The sequence below is a fragment of the Elgaria multicarinata genome, chromosome 1 (assembly GCF_023053635.1).
Source record: "Elgaria multicarinata webbii isolate HBS135686 ecotype San Diego chromosome 1, rElgMul1.1.pri, whole genome shotgun sequence".
Taxonomy (NCBI): Eukaryota; Metazoa; Chordata; class Lepidosauria; order Squamata; family Anguidae; genus Elgaria; species Elgaria multicarinata.
In genome coordinates, this window is record NC_086171.1 from 126,822,726 (window position 1) to 126,848,602 (window position 25,877).

At 40.5% G+C, this 25,877-nt stretch overlaps 1 protein-coding gene across 1 annotated transcript in view; it reads left to right on the top strand.

Annotated features, from left to right (window-relative positions):
• Positions 1–25,465, top strand: part of HFM1 (helicase for meiosis 1) — a 63,633-nt gene extending 38,168 nt beyond the window's left edge. The window contains 18 exon segments of the mRNA XM_063133395.1: positions 2,214–2,320; positions 4,647–4,694; positions 4,873–4,970; positions 5,053–5,184; positions 6,298–6,383; positions 6,976–7,059; positions 8,395–8,552; positions 8,643–8,746; positions 13,467–13,622; positions 14,038–14,127; positions 15,189–15,307; positions 16,296–16,378; positions 16,519–16,622; positions 18,323–18,568; positions 19,817–19,922; positions 23,011–23,122; positions 25,011–25,162; positions 25,405–25,465. Of these exon segments, the coding sequence (XP_062989465.1) occupies positions 2,214–2,320; positions 4,647–4,694; positions 4,873–4,970; positions 5,053–5,184; positions 6,298–6,383; positions 6,976–7,059; positions 8,395–8,552; positions 8,643–8,746; positions 13,467–13,622; positions 14,038–14,127; positions 15,189–15,307; positions 16,296–16,378; positions 16,519–16,622; positions 18,323–18,568; positions 19,817–19,922; positions 23,011–23,122; positions 25,011–25,162; positions 25,405–25,465 (2,046 nt within the window).
• The last annotated feature ends 412 nt before the right edge of the window (positions 25,466–25,877 follow it).

Genomic DNA, 25,877 nt, shown 5'->3' on the forward strand with positions numbered 1-25,877 from the left:
TGAATCCTCTGTCTCTGGTCACCATCCTCTTGCTTCCTGCCTTGCTGCAAACATTACAACAATCTTGGAAAGTGCCGTCGTCCATCCCCGGTACCTCAGGGCAACTGGAGACTATGGGCCTTGCTAGACCTACCTGATAATCCGGTGGGGAGTCGGGGCGAGGCCGCGCTGCAGCTAGTGCAGGCTGTCGCCCCTAGCTAGACGTAACACGCGATGGGGTAAGAGAAAGCCCCGTCGCGTCCTCCATTTTTTTTTATTAAAGGGCCATGTTCGCAGGAGTGCACCAACAGAAAGGTAAGGTTTTTTTTAAAAAAAATAAAGGGTTCCCCTGCCCCCGATTCCCCCCCACAATGTCTGATGCCCCCCTGCCCGCTCGCTCGCCCATCCTCCCCCCACTCGCCATGTCCGCCCCCTGCTCGCTCACCCGTCCCCGCTCACCATGTCCGCCCCCTGCTCACTCGCCCGTCCCCGATCTCCTTGCCCTGGCCCTGTTCTCCCCCACAATGTCTAATGACCCCCTGCCCGCTCACCAGCCTGCTCGCCATGCCCACCCGATCACCTGCCTGCCATGTCTGATGCCTCCTCCGCGCGCCCCCCGTCCGTGATCTCCCCACCCTGGCTCCGCTCTTCCCCCCATCTCTCCTGCCAGGTCTGCTCTTTCCCCCCCACCGATGGGCACAGCGTGGCTTCTCCCGGCTACTCGCGAGTAAGCGAGCAGCCGGGAAAAGCCACAGAAGTAGCTAGACCTTCCGCAGCCCCGGACTCTGGGCCACATGCGGATCTGGTTATCCCAGGTCAAGGGAGGATTTAGCCCGGCCTGACCCCGGGATCCCCTGTGCGTCGTCTGCACGCACAGCAGGGAGCCCGGGCCTCGCACCAGGCTAATTCCTTGTCTAGCAATGGCCTATGTATAAGGTGTGGGAGAAAGATCAGGGTTTTTTTTAATTACTATACCCCACTCCCAATATGGTCATCATAGAGGCATTTTGTCAGCTGTGTTACAATATGACACTGATCTGCCTCCAGTAAATCAGCTTGCTACTCACCCATATGTGTGATGTACAGAGACCATGAAGAAGAAAGACAAGTTGCTTACCTGTAATGGTAGTTCTTTGATTGGTCATCTGTGCATTCACACAACCTGCCCATCATCCCCACATTTTGGTGTTGAACTCAATATTGGTACTGAGGTTCCTTTTGGTTCCAAGGATTCATTAGGCAGTCTCAAGGAACTGAGGAATAAGTTGGAGCTTCCTAGGGACATGTGCAGAGGAGTACTTGCCAAAAGTTCCTCAGCTATAGGAGGCTCCTGATTGTGGTGCCATGCAGGCGCAGAGCCCATACATGTGAATGCACAGATGAGCAGTCGAAGAACTACAGTTACAGATAAGCAGCCTGCCTTTAATTCTGCTGTGGGCTTAATTTGTCATATTTTTGGTTCTTTCTTTTTCTTTACTTCTTGCAGCATTCATGTACAATTATTGTGGTTCTGGCCTAGCCATTGATCATGCATTGTGGTCTGTATTTGCTAGAAATGGGACTTATTTATCACAAAAGGTTGGTTCCCTTTTAATACCAAACCATGATTTGGTGTTACATGAAGGAGGCAGTGATTGCATACTATGGTTCGTACTTGGCCTACAAATGAACATTGTAAAACAAGGTTGATCCTGGTTTGCAATTTTTAGTTTCAGGGCAAGCGTAAATAATACTTTGCTCGTTTGATAGTAATAATCAAAGAAGTAACTAATGAAATAGAACCCACAAAAGGAAGAGGGAGTGCCAAACCATGGTTGGATGTTGGCTATGAACCAACCCAAAATGTGAGGTTTTAAAATAGATACTTTGCTGTTCAGACTTGTTTAGGTAGTTGCATACCCAATATGCAGTTACTATGGCACCTTAAGGTTTCCAAGGAGATAAGGGATAATATTTTACACTACGATATAAAACTTGTTTATCTTGGTCTCTCATATCTATACTTGGTTATCAAATTTCTCACTTGCTCATCTAGATCCACATCAGTGAAGTAGCTTAAGTAGTGCTGTTATTCTCAGTATTTGAGCAATTAAAATTGAAGTTTCCCACAGAACCCTGAACATTTTTGTATCTACCTCCAAGTGGATAGATCATTCTAAAATGAGTGTTTAAGTTAGTATTAAAATAATTAGAAAGGGGTAGGATGGTAGAACTTAAAATTACAACTATTGCAGGTCACATTGATATCCAGCTGCAATGAATTTTCAGACATCAAGTTAAGAACAAGTGAGAAAAAAATATTGAATACTTTGAATAAAGACAAGAACAGGATAAGCATAAGGTACAAGATCAAATATCAAATAACTCTAAAGTGTAATTTTAATTATAGAGCATTGTTGCTGTCTTACACACCATTACATGTGCTTTTAATCTCTGCCCTATATTGACATAAATGCTGTCCTACTTAGAGCTAATTCAAGGGCGGATCCACAGTTAAGGTTTGGGATGCCCTGACGGCGCATTAGGGCGTCCTGAAATCGATAATGTGTACCCTACCTTAAGTGTTGCAAGAAGAGGTGGCGGAGGAGGCCGCCCCTCGCGGGGACGGTATAAAGAGTAAACCGCGCCCGGCGCCTTCGCCGGGCAATCAGCTGCTGCCCACCTACCCGCCGGCCTCCTTTTGCCGGCGAAAGAGTCACCCGGGGCCCACCCGGGTAGGAGAGCTTCGTGACGTCGGGGGCATTGGCGTCGGCATCTGTGGGGAGGAGAGCGAGTGAGCGGCCCCTTGACCAGGGCAGGGCTGGTGCTGGAGGCGGCGGGGGCAGATGGGGCAGGCGGGGTTCGGCCAGTCCTCACCCGTGGGGGGCTCCTGCTGCCGCCCCGTCTTGCTGCCGCCGGCTTCCACCGAGCTCTATGACCCGGGCGGATCATAGGAGGCCGGCGGGTAGGTGGGCGGCAGCTGATTGCCCGGCGAAGGCGCCGGGCGCGGTTTACTCTTTATCCCGTCCCCGCGAGGGGCAGCCTCCACCTCCACCTCCTCCTCCGCCTCTTCTTGCAACGCTTAAGGTAGGGTACACATTGATTTTGGGATGCCCTAATGCGCCGTCAGGGAGTCCCAAACCTTAAGTGTGGATCAGGAGATGTAAAAAGAGCCTCTATGTGGTCCGAAACCTCTGGTGGCTGTAGCAACTACTTGTTCTAACAAGTATTCGCTACAATCAGCTGGATCACAGCCCTTTTCCTGTGCTACTGCCTCACACTCAGCCGTACAGAATTTTTTCTTGGAGCACCAGAGAAATTGCCAAACAAGAAAGTTACTGATTTGCTAGGATCCCTTGTTTTTCTTTGATGCAAAAAGGATCCCCATGTCTGCAGGAGGGTAAATGAGTGGGGGGAGAGATGGCACAGACAAGGGACTGGACTCTAGTCCTCTGGCTGATTGTAAAACTTTTCAGGACCAACAGTTTATATATCCACCTGCAGATTTCTAGCCATGTGGAGGCTCTTCTTAGGCCTTCTGTATGAACTGGAACTACAGAATTTACTTACATGTACTTTAGACAGGCTGTACAACTTATGACCCATTAAGCCAAATACAGCCCAACAGTCCAGCCTTTCAGGTGCTTAATAACCCATTGCTTCCCCCCCCCTTACAAGTACCAGGCCTTCATCGAGCTAAATGCAGCCTCCGAGCTATATATAGTGGTAGGGGTTCAATAATGCTAAGAGCATTATTGAATCCCTGGTGCACCACCATATATAGCTCGGAGGCTACATTTGGCTTGATGGATCAAACGATTTTCAGGTCCTGTGTATTGTTACTGCATCGGGGTCACCTCAGATGTGATGCAGCAAAATAGATGTGTGTGTATAATTGCATATACACATATGCACCTTGCTGATATTTAGTGTTTTTAATATGTTGATAATAGTGTTTTCTGTATAGGAAATGCCTCATATTTAAAGTTCTAAGACTGCAATCCTAGGGGGGATCGACACTACTGCTTTAAAGCGCTTTATAACAGTTTTGACAACTGTTGGGGCCCAGGACACACTGCATATACAGTTTTCAAAACGTTTTCAAAGTGCTTTAAAGTGCTTTAAAAGCAGTTGTGTAGATCCCCCCCTATATTCTCTTACTTGCAGTAAACCGCGTTGGACTGAATGGGACTTATTATTATTATTTTTCTTTTTATTGATCTTTTCAAAGTAATAAATTTAAATATACCACATGTGAATTGATTTCTATACAGTCTTTCTGATCACTCAAGACCTTTATTTACTATAAACAAGATGATCTGATAAAGTTATCACTCATCATTCTAATAGATCCCAGCATAGAGTTCTGTGTGTCTTAGGAGGTTGTTGAATGTCCTTCTCAGCATTAATGAATTCAATAAATAGATACCATATTCTGTAAAAAGTATCAGTTTCAACTTCCCCTCTTTGTATCTGAAGGTGCTTAGTAAGTTTCTCCATTAGTGTAAGGTACCAAATTTTCTGTTTCCACATAGTCAGAGAAAGTTAACAGGATTTATTTCTGAATAGACATGTCTGGGACTGTGCTATAAGTCTCTCTGTTTTACATTGGGACTTCAGAACAATTAACTGGTTGTAGCATTTTAGCCTAAATGAGTAAAAAGCAATATGGTGTGTTTCGTGTACAGATACCCAATGGAGGGAAAGATAAAAACAAGAGAAATGAAAGTGAACTGGTAAGTATTTTGTGTTACTTCGTTATTTTAGAATTGAAATAAGGACAGTAAGACTTCTAGTAAATTCTTGCAGAACCATTTCTTACCACTCTATATTCTTTAGATTTTTATTCTGAACTTGGTTTTTTTTAAAGTCATGTTCCAATCTCATATTTACAGTCTTGTGTTTCTTTTTCAGTCTTATTCAGGCACAACTAGGATGTATTCCCATACAAGATTTCACCTTGACGCAAGACATAGGCAAGATTTTCAGAAACGGCATAAGAATTACAAAATGTATGGTCAAATTTTAGGTTTTGTTTTTGTAATCTGCATTACAAGCGGCATCTTTTTTATACTAGTTTGTTTCCTTGTGTAGGGTTGACTGAATTTCTGGCCTCCCATCGAAACAACTTCCTTATATTATTAAATTCTTTAATTTTAGCAAAGTGCTTCAGATGTAGACTTTGGGAAAACTCACTGTATGTATCCAAACAATTGGAAAAAATTGGTAGGTACCACAGTCAACAAGAAAGTATGAGTTTATTTTTGTAACTGAGTTCACTATAAATATTTTTTCTAGATATTTGGGGTGAAATCCGATGGTGTCCATCCACCAGTAGAATGGACACCATTGGAGGAACAGATTCCTCCTTCTCCCTGCATCCTCTCCATGTCCCCAAAATCTGCTCTAGTGGGTTAAGGGATCCTCCAGAGCAGATTTGGGGGACATATGGGATGCAAGCAGGAGGAGGAGAGGGAGGGGAAGTCCCACAGCATGAGCAGGAATGCTCTTGCATGGCTTTGTATGTCTCCAGTGTATCGGAATCAAGGAGTTTCTGTATACTTACTAGTGCTTTTCAGACCCCTTCTAATTAATTGATAACCTTTGACTTTTCAAAAAGGTATCTCACAATAGTCAGGGGACTCTCTAGAACAGTCTTCATAGTACATCAGAAGTGGCAGCTAGAAGAGAATGCTTCAGTGCATGCACATGAGCCCTTGAGTGTGCTCATAGAAATTCTTTGGATTCCATACTTTGCTTTTGGCACAGATAAGTCTTGAATTGATTCATTATAATAAAATAGAAAAGGGACAGATAACTTGTTTAATCATTCCTGTGCACATTTACTTGGGAATAAGCTCCATTGAACTCATTGAGACTTCTTAATCAACATGCACGGGATTTCATTGTTAGTTCATCTAATTAGTCCCTGTTCTCAAGAGGGAAACATTTGCTTTTTACCTCCTATAGCCAGTGGAGAGGCCCACACACACACAAGACTTTGAAGTATGACAGCAGCATGACAGCAACATGGCAAACAATGACAGTAACACAGAAATCCATCTTAACGTTTTCATAATCCAATGATAGACTTTGACATACAATTGAGAATTATTGTTATGATGCCTTTGTATTTAATTTGTATTGGTTGTGTAAGTTCATCTATTCATTTAGAAAATGTAATTGTGGCACTATTTTGAGAGATACTTCAGGGTGGGCCTCTCCAGTCTTAGTTTAAATTGCTTTTTATATTTGTTTCCCATTAATGAAAATAATTATAATTTAAGGAATACATTTTATATAAAAAATTACCAATTAACACCCTTCAATTTTCAACAGGTATGACACTGTCAAATGCAATGATGAATGCAGGCCTGACATCCTTCAAAAAAATAGAAGATATAAATGCAAGGGAGCTTGAACTGGTATTTATTTTCTAATCTGCATATTTTGCAGTTGTATTAGAAGTACTTATCTACAACATTTATTCATGAGTTATTCTTTGTACTTTGCTGTTTTCTAAATCACACATTCACATTTCTTAGCCTGTAGAGTTGTATACAAAATCCTGAAAAAAGGGTTGTATTCATTCATCATTTGAACAACACTTACAAAATTAACTAGTGTAATAGTATATTGCCAGAAAGATGTGAAGAGTGCCTTTCTGTAGCTACAGACACACACTTCGAGCCCAGATAGTAGTGCGGGAAAAATATTCAAGATGTGTGAGAATTGAATCCATACTGAGGGTGTCCAGGTTGCAGGGAGAAATAGCTACCTGTAAATGTTAGAAAGATTGAGACAAACTGAAGATATAGCTATAGCACATTTCTGTATAAGTACTGTTTTACGATACTCAAGTTAGAGGTAGTGGATAAAAACAATATAACTAGCAGAAGAGGGAAGCAATAATGACACCAGAGTGTTAGAAAGATAGATCCTATGTTGTATTAGGATGTTTGCAAATTAATGAATGTTTGGAATTAATATGAACTCTCTCTGAAATTAAATTTTCAGATTTTGAATAGGCACCCTCCTTTTGGAAATCAAATTAAAGAATCAGTAGCACACCTTCCAAAATATGAACTTACTGTTGAACAGGTATATTATTTGGTCCAATTCCATTATTTTTGTTTTGTTCTTTTCTGCCAAAACAGAAAATAATACTCTAGGGAAACTCTTTATTTCTTGAGTTTGGCAAAGATTGTACAAAAGTCTCAGAAGTAGATATACTTTGGATTAGGCACAATAGCAAGCCACTTGGAATGGTTGGCTGGCTGGAGAGGATCTGTTTCATGAGCACTTCTTTCTGGGTTGGGGTAGTTTCTCCAACGGCAGATTGGCTGGCGAGTACATGCCCTAATCTGCCATTTTAGGTTACAAGCTTGAAGGCATAATTTCCTTCACAGTGTCTATCTTTAGGCACTGCAAGTAATATTGTAGAGAATTTAGCACCTATTTCATGAAGACCTGCATCCCTAGATACTATCCAGGAGCAGATATGGACTGCACCAGCTGTGGGGTACAATGATTCTGCAAGAAGTGTCTATTCCCCATTCATGTCTTCTGAGCTTGAGGGGGATTGAAGTCATAAAAACATAAGAATTGCCATGCTGGATCAGACTGAGGGTCCATCTAGTCCAGCACTCTGTTTACACAGTGGCCAACCAGCTGTCACCAGGGACCAAAAAAGCAGGACATGGTGCAAACAGTACCCTCTCACCCATGTCCCCCAGCAACTCATGCATATAGGCTTACTGCCTCGGATACTGGAGGTAGCACATAGCCATCAGGGCTAGTAGCCATTGATAACCTTCTCCTCCAGGAATTTATCCAACTCCCTTTTGAAGCCATCCAATTTGGTGGCCATTACTACATTAACTATGTGCTGTGTGAAGAAGTACTTCTTTTTATTTGTCCTGAATCTCCCACCAATCAGCTTCATTGAATGACCCTGGGTTCTAGTATTATGAGAAAGGAGAAATGGCCAAAAGGAGGAGATCAGAAGCATTTGTTTCCATATTTAATAGTTTGTTGTCATGTGTGAACCATGGACTGTGGGTAGTCTATAGTTAAGGACAGCAGTGGGCAACTAGTAACTCTCCAGATGTTTTGGTCTACAAGTTCTGCACCCCTTGTTTAGGAAAGCAAGCCAAGATCAGAAACCACAGTTCTATGTTGGTTTGCTTCCCTAAACCATAGTTAAAACTCACTCCAGCATGTTCACATATAACAACAAACTGTAGTTATTTGAAAACAGAAATGATCATTTACAATCTCCTCCACATAGCTATGAAGGAAAGGGGGAAGCGCACAAGCCCAAGGTCATATACATAAACCCAGACAATATGTATAAAATGAGGTTGTTTGTGTTTTTATGGCATGTAATATGTGAAAAGCTAGCTTTATTTTTTAATATGTAATTTATTTTTCAAGCTAGCAAAATACAGTGAAGAAGTAGCTGAAATCCTAGTGACAGTCATATTAACTAACTTTGAACAGCTGCAGATGAAGAGAACAGCGCCAGATTCTCACTATGTAACCTTAATAATAGGAGATAATGATAATCAGGTGGTTTTTAAGCAAAAGATTACGTGAGTATACTCAAATAATTTTAAAACTTAAAAAATTGTGCATTTCTATATATTTAATATCAGTATATTGATATTTAATATACTTTGCAGGGATTCTGCTTTGCTGAAAATTGGAAAGTGGACTAAAAAGGTTGAAGTGAGAAGAGCTATTAAGTCTGAAGAGCTTAGTATAAATTTAATAAGTTCTGAATATGGTAGGTTAATTTATGCGATTAAGTCTTTAAACCAACTAATTTCTTAAACAGAAAACTGCAGTCCAGTTTTATACTTATATAGCATACTTTGTGTTTGGGGGGGCGTGTATGCATGTTTATATATATTTGTTTTATTTGTTTATTTAAATTGAATCTGTGTTAGCTATGCATTTCTAATATAACACCTACAGTAGGAAATAGAAATATGTTATTCAGAGTGAACTTTTTTTACAATGTTAGTGTCTGGTCTTAGCATAGATATTTTGGACAGATTCTTAAATTGAGACACCAATCCATCTACTGTTAGCCAATGCCCATAGTATTTTTCTCCAGCTGCCGAATTTTGGATGATTGTTGTTCTGGCTAACAAAAAACAAAGGAAACCATGTTGGTTCATTAAAAAATATATATCCAAAATCCGTGGTTGGGTAATACTTTTATTAGAATCAACTAAATCGTCACAAAACAGTGAGTTCTCCAGATGTCTTCACCTTGCTAGATGTTAAGCAAAGCTGGGAGGGAAAAGAAATGAAAGTTGGCTTGATGTTGACCCCAAAAATCTGCATTTAGTCACAGTCTTAAATGGAAAGTAGGAGATAGGAGACGTAACTGGTTTTTGCTCTACTTGGCTTTATGCAGGGTTTAGGTTGCACCCAGGATTGCTGGAACACACTGGGCCTGCTCACACGTTGTAATAAGCCACACAGAAAGCAAGCCATGGCGGGTTGGTTAATCACTTGTTAAGCCATCTTGCTGCTGACAGACGATCAGGTGCTCACCAGCTTGTCATGGTTTGTTTCCCCTTTTGTCCTCTTGCCTGCTCCCAACATGTATCCCAGGGGCCTTTGCAGCACAACTTCTCTACACTGCTGTTGTGATGAGATTCTCCTGTTCACCCTTTCTTGCCTCATGAAACACTTGAGTTGACATATATGCCATATATGGTACAATACAATATAGTATTAAATTGATAATTTTTTAAAAAAAACTTGTGGAGGGTGGGGGTGGATTTTGACTAGAAAACAGGAGGGGGAAGCTTAATTCCTCCTCCTCCTGAATTGCTGTGGTCCTAAATTGGGGCTGCATGTGTTTATCCAGAGGGAAGTCAATCATATTCATGCATTGCTGTGCTAGGAAGAGGAATGTCGTTGTATAACTGTAGTTGCTAAGTCACATTCAGGTTATATAGGAAGAATAGCCACCCTCTTCAAGATAGTTCAGTGAAGATAAGAGAAATTTAACTCACAAGAGGAAAAAGCTGGTTGCCATCAAATGAAGTGCCAAGCTGGAAGATGAACTAGCACATCCTGTAGCCTGGGAGAATTTGGTAGTCAAGATTGGGCCCATTCAGAAGACAGCTTAAACCATGGCTTTCACAACGGTGGTTAAGCCAGAAAGCTAGGCCGTGTTCAGAAGTCACCTTAAACCATGGCTTTAACCACAGCGAATAAGGCTTTTTGCTTTATTCACCATGGTTAAAGTTGTGCTTTAAGGTGTCTTCTGAACACAGCTTGGCTTTCTGGCTTAACCACTGTGGTTAAAGCCATGGTTTAAGCTGTCTTCTGAACGGGGTCATTGTGAAGAGTGGTCGGGTTTCTCACCACTCTTGCCAGGCATCTCTGTTGGCCTTTCAATGAAGCCCTGCCCCCTGCCAGGTTTGCATGTCATGACAAGCCATTTGGGGTGGGGCAGGGGGACCTACCACCCTGAATAACAGAGCAACAAGCCATGGGTGCTCAGAGATCTCCCACGGTTGAAAACTCTGAAACAAACAAGTCTGAAAAACCACTGTGGGTTGTCATGTCATGCAAACCGGCTCACTGTTACCCGCGTTGCTCCACTGTGATTGTTATCCCATTTTTGCAAATATGAAATTCAGCAGTTACTTGGATCAATTTCTAAACTTAAGTGAAATACATAAGTTCCTTGTTAGTCAGAGAGAAAAAAAGTAAAGAGTAAAATGGCTGTTTTTCTATTAGCAATGCTGAAGCTTAATGTTAAGTGGGATATTATGTGAAAAAGCCAACAGAAGCCAAATGGAATAGCATAACCTTGTGAACAGATGGAATGTAACCCTCAAAAATGAAGTTTAATTTTCATGTCTCAGTTAAGTATCTGAAAAATTAAATGAAGCATTAAAAACAAAAATTATTTAATACACAAACATTTTAATGCATAAATTACAACATTTAATACTATATTCTTATACCTTTAAAATTAAGTTCGTAATACTTTGAAACAATCTGTTAATGCTATGAATAAACCTTGAATTGGCTGCATTGAGATGATCAAATCCTGGCTTAATTTGCCATGGTATGCATGAGCTCCTACATCCATGTTCAGGTCTTTACTGCCACTTCTCTCCTTTTTTCATACAAGTGGTGAAAGAAACGAAGAAGCCACAGTAAACTCTAAATTTCTGTTATGTGTGAACTGGGAATTATGGCGAATGGCTTCCAAATCCGTGTTTGTTTGGAAGCCATCAACTATAGTTTCTGGTTTGCATGTAATGGTGAACTGTGGCTTCCAGGCTTCTTTGCTCATTTGTGTGAACAAGCTGCATGCAAGTGCACGGTGCTCATGGGGGAATCCGCACGTCATACCGAGACCACTTCTAAGTGACCCCAGTGCGACCCCAAACCGATCGTCTAGCTTACCTTTGGAAGAGACGAGGAAGAGGCGTCGTTGCCGCCGCCGCCGCCGCCACCCATCTCCCTCCTCGCCCGCCAGGACGGAGAGCTCGGCGGAAGAAGGCGGGAAGGCGGGGTGGAGAGCGGAAGCTCTCCACCCCGCCTTCTTCTTCTGAGCTCTCCGTCCCGGCGGGTGAGGAGGGAGGTGGGTGGCGGTGGCGGCGGCGGCAACGACGCCTCTTCCTCATCTCTTTTACAGGCAAGCTACACGATCGTTTTCGGGGTGCACTGGGGGCAGATGGAAGCGCTTTCAGTACGACGTGCGGATTTCCCCTAGGTCTATTCTTTTCATCCAAACTGAGTCATTATGTCCACTCACCATTTTTCTCAGAGACTTTGATCCAAGAGGTCATATGTGTACTAGCAATGGCTGCACGTGATTAGCTCTTCTTTAAGGAGGGAGGCGCTGGGGACGCATCCCAGAATATAGGAAGACTGAGGATTCCAGGGTTTTGTTTTAAAACAGGTGTTTGTGCACAGCTCAAAACACCTGTTGGATCAGGCTAGAGATTTGTGCATGCAACACCCATTTTGGTGCATAACTCTCCATCCAACTTGGGATAAGTGAGACATCTGCATGGAAGCCTCTTTCAACCTGCATATAGCTCCTAGATCATATTGACATGTGAGGACATATTTTTTATCCTTAGTAGACTAAAAAGTCTGTTCCTTATAACATGTCCGACCAGCAGAAAAGAGACCAGATTCATTTGTCCAGTAGATCTCCTAAAGAAGAGAAGCCATAATTCAGTGGTAGATAACAATAAGCGTGGAAAGGCAAAGTGTAAAAATATATTTAAATATTCAAAAACAGCTTCTGATGAAATGTTGCGCTGATCATATGAAAGCATATGATGCAACTCGAAAGGTGTCATTTGGGAATGAATGCCTTATATTTAGTCCTACTTGGAACAGACTCACCGAAATCAATGGGATTTAAGTTAATCATGACTAACAACTGATTTCAGTGGGTCTGCTCTAAGTATGACTAAATCTGGATCCAACCCTGTGCTTTGTGTGAGCTAATTTAGTATTTTCTGTACCATTTACTGCTTGACAATGGGATAGTGGAGGAGTTGACTCTGGCCTTAGCTAGACCTAAGGTTTATCCCGGGGTCTTCCCTGCCTGCTCCAGGGATATCCTGTGTGTCATTTACATGAACAAGGATGACCCTGGGATGATCCTGGGATAAACCTTAGGTCTAGCTAAGGCCTCTGTTGTTCGGGGGGGGGGGGGGCAACTAAGCATAATTAACTATTTACTAAGGCAGATATTTTCAGAAAGGCTGAAACTGGCTCAGAAATCCACAGTTCATGGGGACACTTGAAATAATCACTGTTATATAAGGAAATTTAAGCCTATATTTCCAATAGCAAGTGGTCCACTGCTCATCTCACATTATAGATGAAGATTGCTGCTAGTCTCAATCAATGTTTAGCATCAAACACAATAAACTCCTCTTTTCAAAATGTATTGGACAAAAATTGCTCATCCATCCATCAAACTTTGAGACATTAACAGCGTCATCAGACGAGTGTTCTATTGCACACTTGTTACTGGCCATTCATGGTTTTTCATGGGTCCTTTTGACAACACCTTCCATCTCCTGCAGACCTCCCACTCCTTCTGGTATTTTTTCCATAACAAAATAAGACCCGGTAAATCCCAAGTTTTTTTGGAAGCGAAACTTGCAGCCATATCCTGCTGTGTGCAGGAAAAGCAGTGTGATAAAAATGCCTGCTGAATGGGCCACGTGGTCGTTGCTGCTTTCTCTTTCTTCACCGTATGAAGAAAGAGGAAACTGTTCATTGCAATTGTGGGAAAGCAGCAGGAGGCCAAAGTGATGGTAGGGAACGCAATTCCCCCCTGGCCCCCATCAGATGGCCCTCATAGTAATCAGGGCTTCTCAAAATGGAATAAACATGTTAAAACCAGTTTCTATCTCATACTTATTAAAGGAGTGCAGTTATATATATATATATATGATGCAGATATATTTGTAAAGCTAAATGAATATTTTTCTGCACAGTTGGTCTAGATATTCAGCAAAAATTTAAAGCCTTTTACCTAGGACAAAAAGGGTTTGGAAATAAAATGAACATGTATGGAAAATTAGAAGGCAAGTGTTTATCTGATAGCTATCAGACTTCCCTAGGAGGATCACCAGCAACAAGTATCAATAAAGGTAAGCAATAGTTTCCTACTAAACAATCAGATCCAAGAGCTAGAATAGGCTACAGATGAGTATATGCTTGATGGCAAATCATGGTTTGATGCTGCATAAAGCATGAGTTAGATAAAACTAATGAGTTGATTGAAAACAAATGAAATATCATGACAGGTACATGGTGAAGTTTTCATACCTTTGAGTTTTCAAATGTTTGCAATTTTCACACGGAGAATAGAACAGGTGAGCTCTTAACTTGTTGGGATGGAACATAAAAAATCACCAACAAAAGTTGTAGTTCTATACCCATTTACCTAGGAGTAAGCTTCATAGAACTCAGTAGGGGCTATTTCTGTTCAGACATGTATAGGATTGTTCTGAAAGTTTATTCTTTTTCATCCATACATCATTCTTTATATTTATGCTACTTTAGGGGTCACTTGTACTGAAAAAACCATAAAGCATGGGAATAGAGAATGCAACCATCACTGCAAAAACAAAGAAGTCTGTGGACATGATTGCTGTGAGTTTCATTCATTTTTTGTGCCCTCTACTTATAAGGGATCTGGCTTTCAATGAAGAATAAAAACAATAATCCAGTGTATCCTCTCGGCACAGAAATGTGTACTTTTGTACACTTCTGTGTGTTAGGAAGTGGGTCTGCTGGAGGGAATCTCACATACGGAGCAGCATATAGAGGAGGGTGAAGAGAAACGTGTGTGATGAAGGACTGGATTGTCCTCAATGTTATTATAGAAAATGTTGCTGTAAAATAATTAGATTCATAATAAGAATATGATATATAAAAATATATTGCTTTTATGAAATGTATAGCATTTTTGCAAAATACATTTGATTTATTAAAATTATGGGTGTATGTGTATGTATGTGTATTTAGTTTTTTTTTTTTTTTTTTTTGAGAGAGAGAGGTACCTCTTACCCTGTCACCACAAAGGTTGCTTGGTAAATTGGATTAGATTGGTGCCAAGTTACCTCAGTTATATCACTGGCGCTAAATTCATCCCCAAACAATCAGAAAACCAATAGCTAGCTACCACTACTTACTGGGTTAAAGAGCAATGGGGCTCTTATATATCTTTAAGAAAGACAAGAAATAATATATGTTAAGAAAGAAAAGACAGAATAGCTGCATAATGACTTTTGACTGGTTGTGCTAGGAGCATTCTTTTTGGAAGCACCCCAAGTCTCTGTCTGCAAATGACTTCTACTAACTGAAGACCTTTGACAAAAGACTTTAATATATATTTATAGTAAACCTGACTGTGAAATTTAGACAACAGCATAACCTGATGTAGGAATGGTTCCATAATAGAATATACAGCACAGCAGGTCTGGTCTGGTTAGCACAACTCTTAGTCGTCCAAGCCAATACACCGGAAACATCTGGATGAAACAAATGGTAGCCAAATGCAACCTTTCCCCTTAGAAATGGAGGCAGATTGGGCTGCTCAATTATAGAAATCCCTGTAATTTAACATATTGTATCCCTAAATTTTCTAAGACAAAAAATATTTTAAATGAATGCATCTATAAAACAAACATTTCATGTTATCTTTCTTAAAGGTAAAATTGGAGTTTCACAAAAATATGACATGAGGGAAGAGTCAACATTTTCTTTGTATCTTGCTGATTTGAGAAACCGGAATGCAGTATCTGCCGTTCCCCCGGTCAAACGGTTAAAGGTGTACAGATGCAATAACTCTTTGTTCTTCCACTTTGTTCTCAGAATGTCTGTATATTTGCAGTTAAACCATTTTATTAGTTAAATATAGTCACTCAGGTTGAACATTTGGTCTGAAATGGACAGGAAAGCAAAACAATACAAAATTATTAAGGATAAAAACCCTAGAAAAATTAAAGATAGAAGTGACAAATGGAAATTTCCCCAGCAACGTACTTGTTTAGCATCATGGGTAATGTTGGAATTAATATTCATAAGGAAGTGGCTTAACTAGAGAGCTTCGGCTATTGGGCGGTATAAAAATGTAATAAATAAATAAATAAATAAATAAAATAAACTATTGTAATGCAAGTGCCATAAACAGCTTGAGAACATTGAACCTTTCCTATAGTTACACTGGCTGATTGCAGTATGCAAGTTTGATTGAGTAGCAAACTAAGGTATGACATATTTTCACTGGAGCTCAGTGGAATTAAAAATTGGATGAAATTAAGACTTCCTGATACCAGGTTATCAAATTTGGGAAGAAAAGCTCTTTGCTTTCTTTTAAGGTTTGGAAACACCTCTGTGGGACTGCCATCCATCCTTCCCTTTTGGTAGAATTAGACAAGTCCGTGGATTTGTAACTGCTCTTCCTTTCTTGCAGGATTTTTCTCCAGAGGAGAATGACTTGGACAATTGATAATAAGGAACGGAATGTGATTAACAAACTATAGATTACAGCCAGCCTGGGCTTGCTGAGAGGCTTGCATAGTTCCAAGCTGCCACTGACTAAATTTGCTCATTTAAATTTTTCTTTTTTAAAAATAAATAAATAAATACACCTTTTCTACCACCTCTCATGAAGTGAGGAAAAATAATGTTCATATGTAGCTTTTCCATTCCTGACAAGGTGTCAGAAGTGTTCACTTTCTAGTTTTATTTGTATATACATAAAGCATACTTACTCTGTCATATGTGTGCATTGTAACAATCTCTATATATTTTAGATGCAGATGTTGAATAAATCTCAAAAGGTGGATTTAAAACAATACAATTACACTCCTAAATCTTTTCTTCCAAGATTGCCAAGGTACTGTACTACCAAAATAGTGACAACAACCTATCATCCAGTTTACTTGTTCTCTTTATTATCAATCACCATAATTTTATTTTCTATATACAATTAGTTTAAATGTTTAACTTTTTCTGATTTTGTTCTCTTTTATAAAGGTCAGGGTGTGTACAACATTCAGAGCTCACTTTATTGGATGACGGAAATGAACCTGATGTCCATGAAAAATTTCCACTGGAATCAGAAGGTTGGAAAGAGAGTGGTGAGTTGCTAATGTTGTCTGAGGTTTTCTCCTAGGGCTCAATCCAGCCAAAACTAAACACTTTAGACTGCAATCCTATACTCACTTTCCTGGGAGTAAGCTCCACTAGGATTCTGATGGTAATGTGCAATGGGTTTCTGCTAGAGAACTGATTTCACTTCAGATCTATAGGACATAAAAGTACCTAACTTTGGCTCCATCTTGGATCACTACTTTTTAAAACAGTTTTAGATTTACTTGTAGCCTTTCCATGACATAGATGGAATATTGGGGTGCCTTTATACTGGTTCCATGCCATCCTAGCACATTCCTACTTTAGTAGAGTTTAAGGGGCAAACTAAGGGCCTTGCTAGACCAGGGGTTAGCCCGGGCTAACACCCAGGCTTGCCCCCGTGCGTCCAGATGACACACAGGGGCTCCCGGGCTCAGGCAGGGGTCAACCCTGCCTGGGCCCAGGTATCTGACTACAGTTGTAGCCTGGTATTTCCCGCGGTCTCGGGCCGAGGCCAAGACCGCGAGTGTGTAGCCCGTTCCTCCGCTTTTCCCGGCTACCACAATTACAGGTGAGTAACCAGGAAAAGCGACGGATGGGGCGCAGCACTCCAATGGAGCGCTGGGCCCATCAGAGCCAGCAGGAGATGGGGGCAAAGATTGGAGCTGGGGGGAGCTGGGGCAGGGAGATCGGAGCCGGCAGGAAATGGGGGGGGAAGATTGGAGCCGGGGGGGGGGGGAATCGGAGCAAGGGGGGAGCGGGGAACCCTTTTTTTTTAAAAAAACACCTGACCTTAAGCAGTGGTGCGCTTCTGCGCATCCGTCCCCTTTAAAATGAAAAAAAAATGGCGGACGCGACGGGGCTTTCGTGCAACCTGTCACGTCTGACAAGTGGAAAGGAACGACAGCCCACGCTACTTCTAGCGCGGGCTGGTCGCTCCTCACCGCTGGATTATGTGGTAGGTCTAGCAAGGCCCTAAATGTTCCTTTAATCACACATCGCAGAGCTATTCATGTTTGACCTACTTACTTGAGTGTAAGCACATGTGGCCCTGATTCGGATTGGGTCCATGGTGATTCAGGAGGGGTGATTCAAGCTTTCCTCCTTCCCATTTTCACCTTGAAATGGTTAAATAAAGGGGGGAAAGCGCATTGATTCAAATGGGGATGTTTTTTCTTTTTCTTTTACGCCCTCCCCGGGGGGGTGGTTTCAAGATGAAAATGGGATGGGAGAAGCTTAAATCCCCCCTTTCAAATCAGTACCATCTCAATCTGAATTGGGGCTGCGAGTGCCTGCACTTGTGTAAGTAAGCCAATCACACATAGTTCTGCTACGTGTGATTAGCAGAACATTTAGTTTGGTCCTGAAACTAAATGATACATTGGATTATGCAAAATTTTCTTAATTTCCAAGACTATCTCTTTTTCATTCTTGTGATTTTGAATGTTTAGGTCAATAACAAGTAATCTATAAAGCTTGTGAAATTCAAATGCAGCTAGAACATATTTTTTAAGGAGCATGGAGTCAAGTGACTCGGACTTGCTTCCTGTTACAAATACTGGATATCATTCCCGAAAATAGTGTTGAAGAGATGTCATTTGCCTTCTTGTATAAATTTAATAAATTCCCTAGGGATTTTTTTTTCCAAATAATGTTGTAGGAAATGATGTTGCTGGTTCACTTGTATTACCTTTCTTCTCAATTACAGGTTTCTTTGTAGGCAAGCAGTCTGAAACTTTAAATGAAAAAAGCCATAAGACAATGATTTCAAAGAAAAATCTTGGGGATTCTTTAATGAACAACTTGACTGATACAGATAAAAGCCACTCTTTGCTTTCAGAACCTTTGAATGTGAACTTTGAATTAGGAAATGATGTTTGGGATGATTATGATGATGGGAGTTTAGTACATGCCAGCACTTTTATTGCTGGTATAGAGGAAACTAAAAATTCAGGTAAAGCAACTGCATGTAATATCCATTTTTGAATGCTCAACCATAGTATCAGCATGTGCAAAAAAATCCCCAAAGTCAATGATAATGCACAAAAGATTAAAAAGTGGTTCAAATAGTTTTTTTGTTATGTGGGGACAGAAAAGCTTCTAAAAAGTAACATAGTTTGCTAACTGAAGACCTTTTTATTCTCTCAGTATTTTAACACTTAATTTTAACTTAAATTTAAATTTTACTGTAGTAACTCTGTATTTTAATCTTATATCAATTTTGTTGCGTGGTTTTATCCTGGTTGTGCTTTTTATACTGTATTTTGTAATTGTGCTTTTAACATGTTGGTTGTTTTATTATGGTTTTAACTTTTGTGAAGCGCCCAGAGAGCTTCGGCTATTGGGCGGTATAAAAATGTAATAAATAAATAAATAAATAAATAATGCCCACTCATCAAGATAAATATCAGAACAGGGGCTAGACTTTATGACAATGGAGCCTGTCATAGTTACTAGTTGAAATACCTCTTTTGATCTACTGAATTCATGGATATAAACCAGCAGGAATTATGGAAATGTTTATATTCAGCCCTTTCTATACGTACTAGGCTAAACATCTAATTCAGTGGTTCCCAATTAGCTAAGTACTGCGGACCCCTTGTTTTTCAAATGCGAAGCCATGGACCCCTACTTTTGAAAATGTTGTTATCTCTATGGTAGGTAACTGTGTGAAGCAATTTTTTGGAGAAAATAAGGGGTAGCCCCTAATAAGCAAAGAATTTTAAGTATACTAAAAAACAGACCATAAAATTTGTGATATTTGTGATATTACCATGCAAAAATGACAATGAGTTAGATAGGAATATAAAGACGAATTTAATTTTACTAACGTCTAGTTTACAATTGAACAAATTATGACATGTCTAGCAGCTACTAAACCTAAATGTGATGGGAGAAATCATGCCTCTTTTTGTCCCGAACAATCCCTTCCACATCCGGTTCAATATTTCCTACTTTTAATCTCAAATCTGGATCAACATTGAGCGTATTTTTTTTATTAAAATACGGACCTTGCAGAGCTAATATGTGAATGGTGCCACGGACTTCCTGGGTGGGTTACACGGACCCCCAGTTGGGAATCACTGATCTAATTGATTCATTTTTGTTTTGAATATTAAAGTCTTTATGGATATGTCAGTCATCTTTAAGGTATGTTGGGTTTCCACATGCAAACTGACTTGGATTTTTTTTTATGTTTTAGAATCTTTTCACATGGGATCTATAAACACATGCTTCCAAGATTCAGGAAAAGCTAAAAACTTTTACCAAAATACACAGAGCAAAAGACCCAGTGAACTTTTAAAAAGGTACGTATACATGGTACCAACTGTATATACACACCATCAGATATATATTAGGATGTGCCTGACATTTAAACCAGCTTGCTGGAATATTAATTAGTTATGAGGGACATAGCTCAGTGGTAAAGTACATGCTTGGCATGCAGAAGGTCCCAGGTTCAATTCCTGGCATCTCTACATAGGGCGGGGTGGGTGGGGTGGGGATCCTGCATGAGCCACTGCCAGTCAGTGTTGACAATACTGAGTTAGCTGGACCAAGAATCTGCCTCAATAAAAGCCAGCTTCCTGTGTTCCTATGCTTCATCTGAAAACGTGTTTATTTAATTAAGTTCGATATATATATATACCTTGCTTTTATGTTCTTTATATTTAAAGTAGCTAACCATCTGGTTAAACCTCCATCATAAACTGTAGACATCCCCCCAAAAATCAATAAAATTCATATTCAAAAGCATCAGTAAATCAGTTCAAAAATCCAAAGCAGCAACCATCAGAACTTAAAGGCCTGCTGGAAAAGATTGGACGTAGTGCCCACCTAAACACCAAAAGGGAGGAGCCTGGCAGAACTCCTCAGGGAGCTTGCTCCACAATTAAGTCCTGTTACCGAAAAAGGACCTGCCCACTCACTTTATCTCTAACACACAGGCCACAGAGCAGGGCTTCTGAATGTGATCATAAGGCTTGGACAGGTTCACATTGGAGAGATGGTGCTTAGGGTATCCTGGTCCAAGGCTCTAAATTTATTTGTTTATTTATTTATTACATTTTTATACCGCCCAATAGCCGAAGCTCTCTGTGCTGTTCACAAAAATTAAAACCATAATAAAACAAAGCTCTAAAGGTTGAAACAAGTACTTTGGGAGGGCTGTTTAAACCCAGTTGATTCTAGGAGGAAGGAAACAGACTCTGCAGTGTGTGGCGCTCAGTTATATAAATGCTTTTTATCAGTGCATAATATTATAAAGCCTGAATATCCTCAGAATAGAGAAATTTGCCCCAGATGGCCTGCATTTTTCTAGTCCACCCTAAATACAGTACAAAGAGGAACACTCTGCAGACATCCCTGTTCCTGAGGCTCTGTTCCTGAGGCTCTGATTCAGACCTACATTTCAGTGAGGAATCTGAATCCTCTTCTATATCACCAACTGGCCAAGGCTTCTTATTCACTTCATTTGAAGGCCTTCATTTGAAATGGATACAACTGGAAGACCTGCTAATGGTGTGAGCCTTGTCCTTATTGGAGCAATGATGTGCTACTTCAAGACTGTTTCCTGACCATGGGCATGCTATCAGTGTCTCTACTGTTTGCTATCTTCTATCCAGCTAGCTAACCAAAGATCCTCACTGCCAATCTTCTGTCAAATGCACACATTGCACTTGGTTTATCCTTCAAGGCCTTATCTATCAACTTGACTAGGAAATACTTTAGCAGCAGCCTGACACGTGACATTTTAAATTGGCCCAGTGACTGAATCACCTAAGAGGGTTGTGGTGGCCATCCAGAAGTATAAACGTTTCCTAAGCCCAGGACCGAAATTCACATTCCCATATGACCAAGTGTGCAAAGCACCTTATAGATGCTAACTTTGCTTAAAGCACGGACACATGAGCTTGTAAAGAATAATAATGATTGAAAAGGGTGCATCTGCATGAAATGCTTCTGCATTCCTGGTTCTGTGTTTCAGAACAAGATTCAGTGTGCAGGAAGTGTCCCCAGAGGGAAAAATGACCTGGGGTATATATGTGCCAGTACCATGAAACCTGCCATGTAGACGGTACAGCCAGCCAGTAGTGTCTTGCATTCATCTACATGACCTCTGGTTGACCAGAGAACCAACCTGTGAACATAAGAACATAAGAAGTGCCATGCTGGATCAGACCAAGGGTCCATCTAGTCCAGCACTCTGGTCACACAGTGGCCAACCAGCCATCGGCCAAGGACCGACAAGCAGGACATGGTGCAACAGCACCCTCCCACCCATGTTCCCCAGCAACTGGTGCACACAGGCTTATTGCTTTGAATACTGGAGATAGCACACAACCATCAGGGCTAGTAGCCATTGATAGCCTTCTCCTCCAGGAATTTATCCAACCCCCTTTTAAAGCCATCCAGATTGGTGGCCATCACTACATCTTCTGGTAGTGAGCTCCATAATTTAACTATGCGCTGTGTGAAGAAGTACTTCCTTTTATTTGTCCTGAATCTCCCACCAATCAGCTTCATGGTATGTCCCCTGGTTCTAGTATTTTGAGAGAGGGAGGAAAATGTCTCCCTATCCACATTCTCCACACCATGCATAATTTTGTACACCTCTATCATGTCTCCCCTTAGCCTCCTTTTTCCAAGCTAAACAATCCTAGTTGTTGTAACCTTCCCTCATAGAGGAGATGCTCCAGACCCTTAATCATTTTAGTTGCCCTTTTCTGCACTTTTTCCAACTCCATAATATCCTTTTTTAGGCATGGTGACCAGAACTGTACACAGTATTCTAAGTGTGGTCGCACCATAGATTTGTATAAGGTCAGTATGATACTGGCCATTTTATTCTCAATTGCTTTTCTTATAATGCCTAACTTGGAGTTTCCCTTCTTTACAGCAACCGCACACTGGGTGGACATTTTCATCGAGCTGTCCACCACAATCCCAAGATCTCTTTCTTGTTTGGTCACCGCCAGCTCAAATCCCATTAGGTTATACTTGAAATTGGGTTTTTTTGCCCCAACCTACATCACCTTACACTTGCTTACATTGAACCGCATCTGCCATTTGGATTCCCACTATCCCAGCTTGGAGAGATCCCGTTGGAACTCTTCACAATCCCTTCGTGTTTTAACTACCTTAAATCATGTGCTGGTGTCTATAAGAACTCGGTCTTCAGTGAGTAGTGAATCCTGTAAATAAGCCCACTGCTGAAATGTCCTAAATATGGGGAAAGAGAAAAATGCTGCAATGTATATGTTTGGTATCAAAGTGCTAAAAAATTATGCATAACTTGTCATACCAGTGGCTTGCCACACTTTAAAGCTATATAAACACTTTCTGATTTTATTTCCAAGCTTTTAATTCTGCTTTGGGGTCTGCTTCATTTCTTAGTTTTTCCATATTTAAAGAAATATCTGATACCTGCCCAGAAACATCTGACTCTCCTTCCTTGACTCCACCATTAAATGTGAAATCACTTGCAGAATATAGAAATAAACATATTGTAAGTGAAAATCTATAGACGTGATAATCTTGCCAGCCCAATGCTCTGCTGAATGTATGTATGTAAACATATATGTTCATGTTTGTTACCAACTGCTTCTGAGAGGTATATGTGTCCCTTTTGTTTCTTTGACGGTACTTGAATATTTAGGATTCCATTACATGCACATTTTCTGGAAGGTTGTAGCTTCTATCAACTGTGCCAGGGGTGGGGAACTGCTGGCCCATGGACCAAACGTGTCCCAAAGCACCTTTGTTCCATCCCGTGGCCTCCCCTCCTCGTCTTAACCCTCCTGAGGCAATTAGGCTTCCCAAAAAAGCTTCCATTCTAAGAGTTTCATCAGATGGGGGAAATCGCAGTTCCCTACCATTGCTTCTCTGAAGCTGCTTCTGTTGCACAATACTTCCTCTTTCTCAACTGAGAAGAAAGACGAAGTAAACAATCACCACGTGGCCTATTCAGTGGGCGTTTTTATCGCACCGCTCCTCCTGCACACAGCAGAAGACTGCAGCAAGTTCTGTTTTAAAAAATAAATCGGACTTACCGGGGTCTTTTTTTGTCACGGAAAGAAGGATAGAAAGAGAGGGAAACGCATAGGTGGTGGACAGCATAGTGAATTGGACCCATGAAAATTCGTGCGTGCCCAGTAATGAGCGTACTATAAAACACCTGTATGATTATCCCCTAAGTCTAATTGCTGAGAGGGAGGAAATGGGGGAGGGAAATTTGGGGCTCATCTTCATCAAGCATGTTTCACTATGAATGCGGTATGAAAGTGGTATATAAAAGGCAAGAGCCACACCAAGCAGGATTTAGCAGTATGAAAACGATATATGGTCTGTGTCACTGGGCCCCAACAGTTGTCAGTGCACTTCAATACCGTTATAAAGCAGTAGTGTGGCTCCTGCCTTTTATATACCGTATTTCTTCGATTGTAAGACGTCATCGATTGTAAGACGCACACTAATTTCAGTACCACCAACAGAAAAAAAACCCCTAAGACACACCCGCGATTCTAAGACGCACCCCATTTTTAGAGATGTTTATATGGGGGAAAAAGTGCATCTTAGAATTGAAGAAATACCACTTTCATAGTGCAATATTCTGCTTAGTGTAGATGAGCTCCAGGTTAAGGATAAGATGCCTAATGACTACTTTGGGGAGACTGTTCCAGAATTGGGGCACCAGCACTCAGAAGACTATGATATTACCCAACTGGTGTAATACTAGCATTGCACAGTTGCTTGAACTAGCAAAGATTCTATGACATCCAGTGTTTAACAGTTCTAAATAATGTGTGTCGGTTGCAGTTGTGTTATAAAATATTTATTTATTTATTTATTACATTTTTATATCGCCCAATAGCCGAAGCTCTCTGGGCGGTTCACAAAAATTAAAACCACAGTAAAACACCCAACAGTTTAAAACACAATTACGAAATACAGTATATTCCAAATGTACAAAAAAAATCATAATTATGCTGTGGTACCCGCAATCCCCATTCTAATTTTATCCAATGCCTTGACTAATAACACTATAACTCCCTATATTTGGCAATGAGGGGTGTTGTCATGGTAGTAACTTTGACCGCTATCATAGAGAGCAACATTCTGTACCAGCTTATAATGTAGGCTGCTAATTGTGCCATGGGATCAGTGTACCTCATCCTCAGCACTTTTATTTGCTAGTATAAACACCCACTGTATTGAACTTTAACCCTAATATTATATAGTCCTGAAACCCATACTTCTTTGACAGACCATTTTGAGTAATGTCCACAATAAATCAGTAAAATGTGGACAGTACTAAATGTGAATTTCTAATTTGGGTGTGACTATGTCTGGTTATTTTGAAATTCACTTTCATTTCTTTGACTTTTGTTCTTTAGTTTGGCTTTCAAGAAGAATACAGTTCTCCACAAGAACTGAAAGGGGCACAGTTTACTACAGCCTCAGAAAGTCTCTTGGAGTCTCACCAAGTCATTGGAAAGGGGGACTTTTTCATATGTAACAAAAGAAAGACAAAAGAGGCTGATCTCAGGTAATAGAAAGGATTTGTGTAGGTTCTGCCAGAGCTTGGTCTTTCTTTTGCATAATTGTATCTAAACACATATTTCAGAAAGGTCATAAGCTCACAACTAACTGCCTGTCTTCAGCTTTCTATGCAAATAATTGTACTCTTAACACAACAGTTTGGTTTAATAGCACAGCATATTGTGCTCCAGATAAAATCTAATTTTACAAGGTTTGCTATATTAAACGCAATGTTTTTGTGCCTTCTAGGCATCCACTTTGTGATGATGATGTTGAGCCTTTTCTTGGAATATTTGATGGCATTTTCTAACACCCATAAACAAGGTACGTTGCTAGTGATAAAAAAAAAAGCCCTCATTCTGCGGATGAGATCTTCAAATACAAAGTCAGGATTTTCTACTTTTTGGTTTATAGAAGTTCATTAATAGTCAATTTTGCTACATGGACTATACAGTAATGACCGAAATGCTATATGGTTTACTTGCAGTATCTAATGTACAATGCATCTTTAATAGTTATTTAAATATCTTTGCTTATATGAGGTTGTAGATCATATTATTGTAGAGGATAGGGTTCTTTGAAAGCTTTTTATTAAACTGGATTGTTTTAAAGCCAAGCCATTTGTTTTGTTTCAAATTATACCCAGTTTTATTCTGGAAAATAATATTATCTATGTAATATGCATCTCCTAAGTAAATACATTTGTGAACACCTCTTATGTT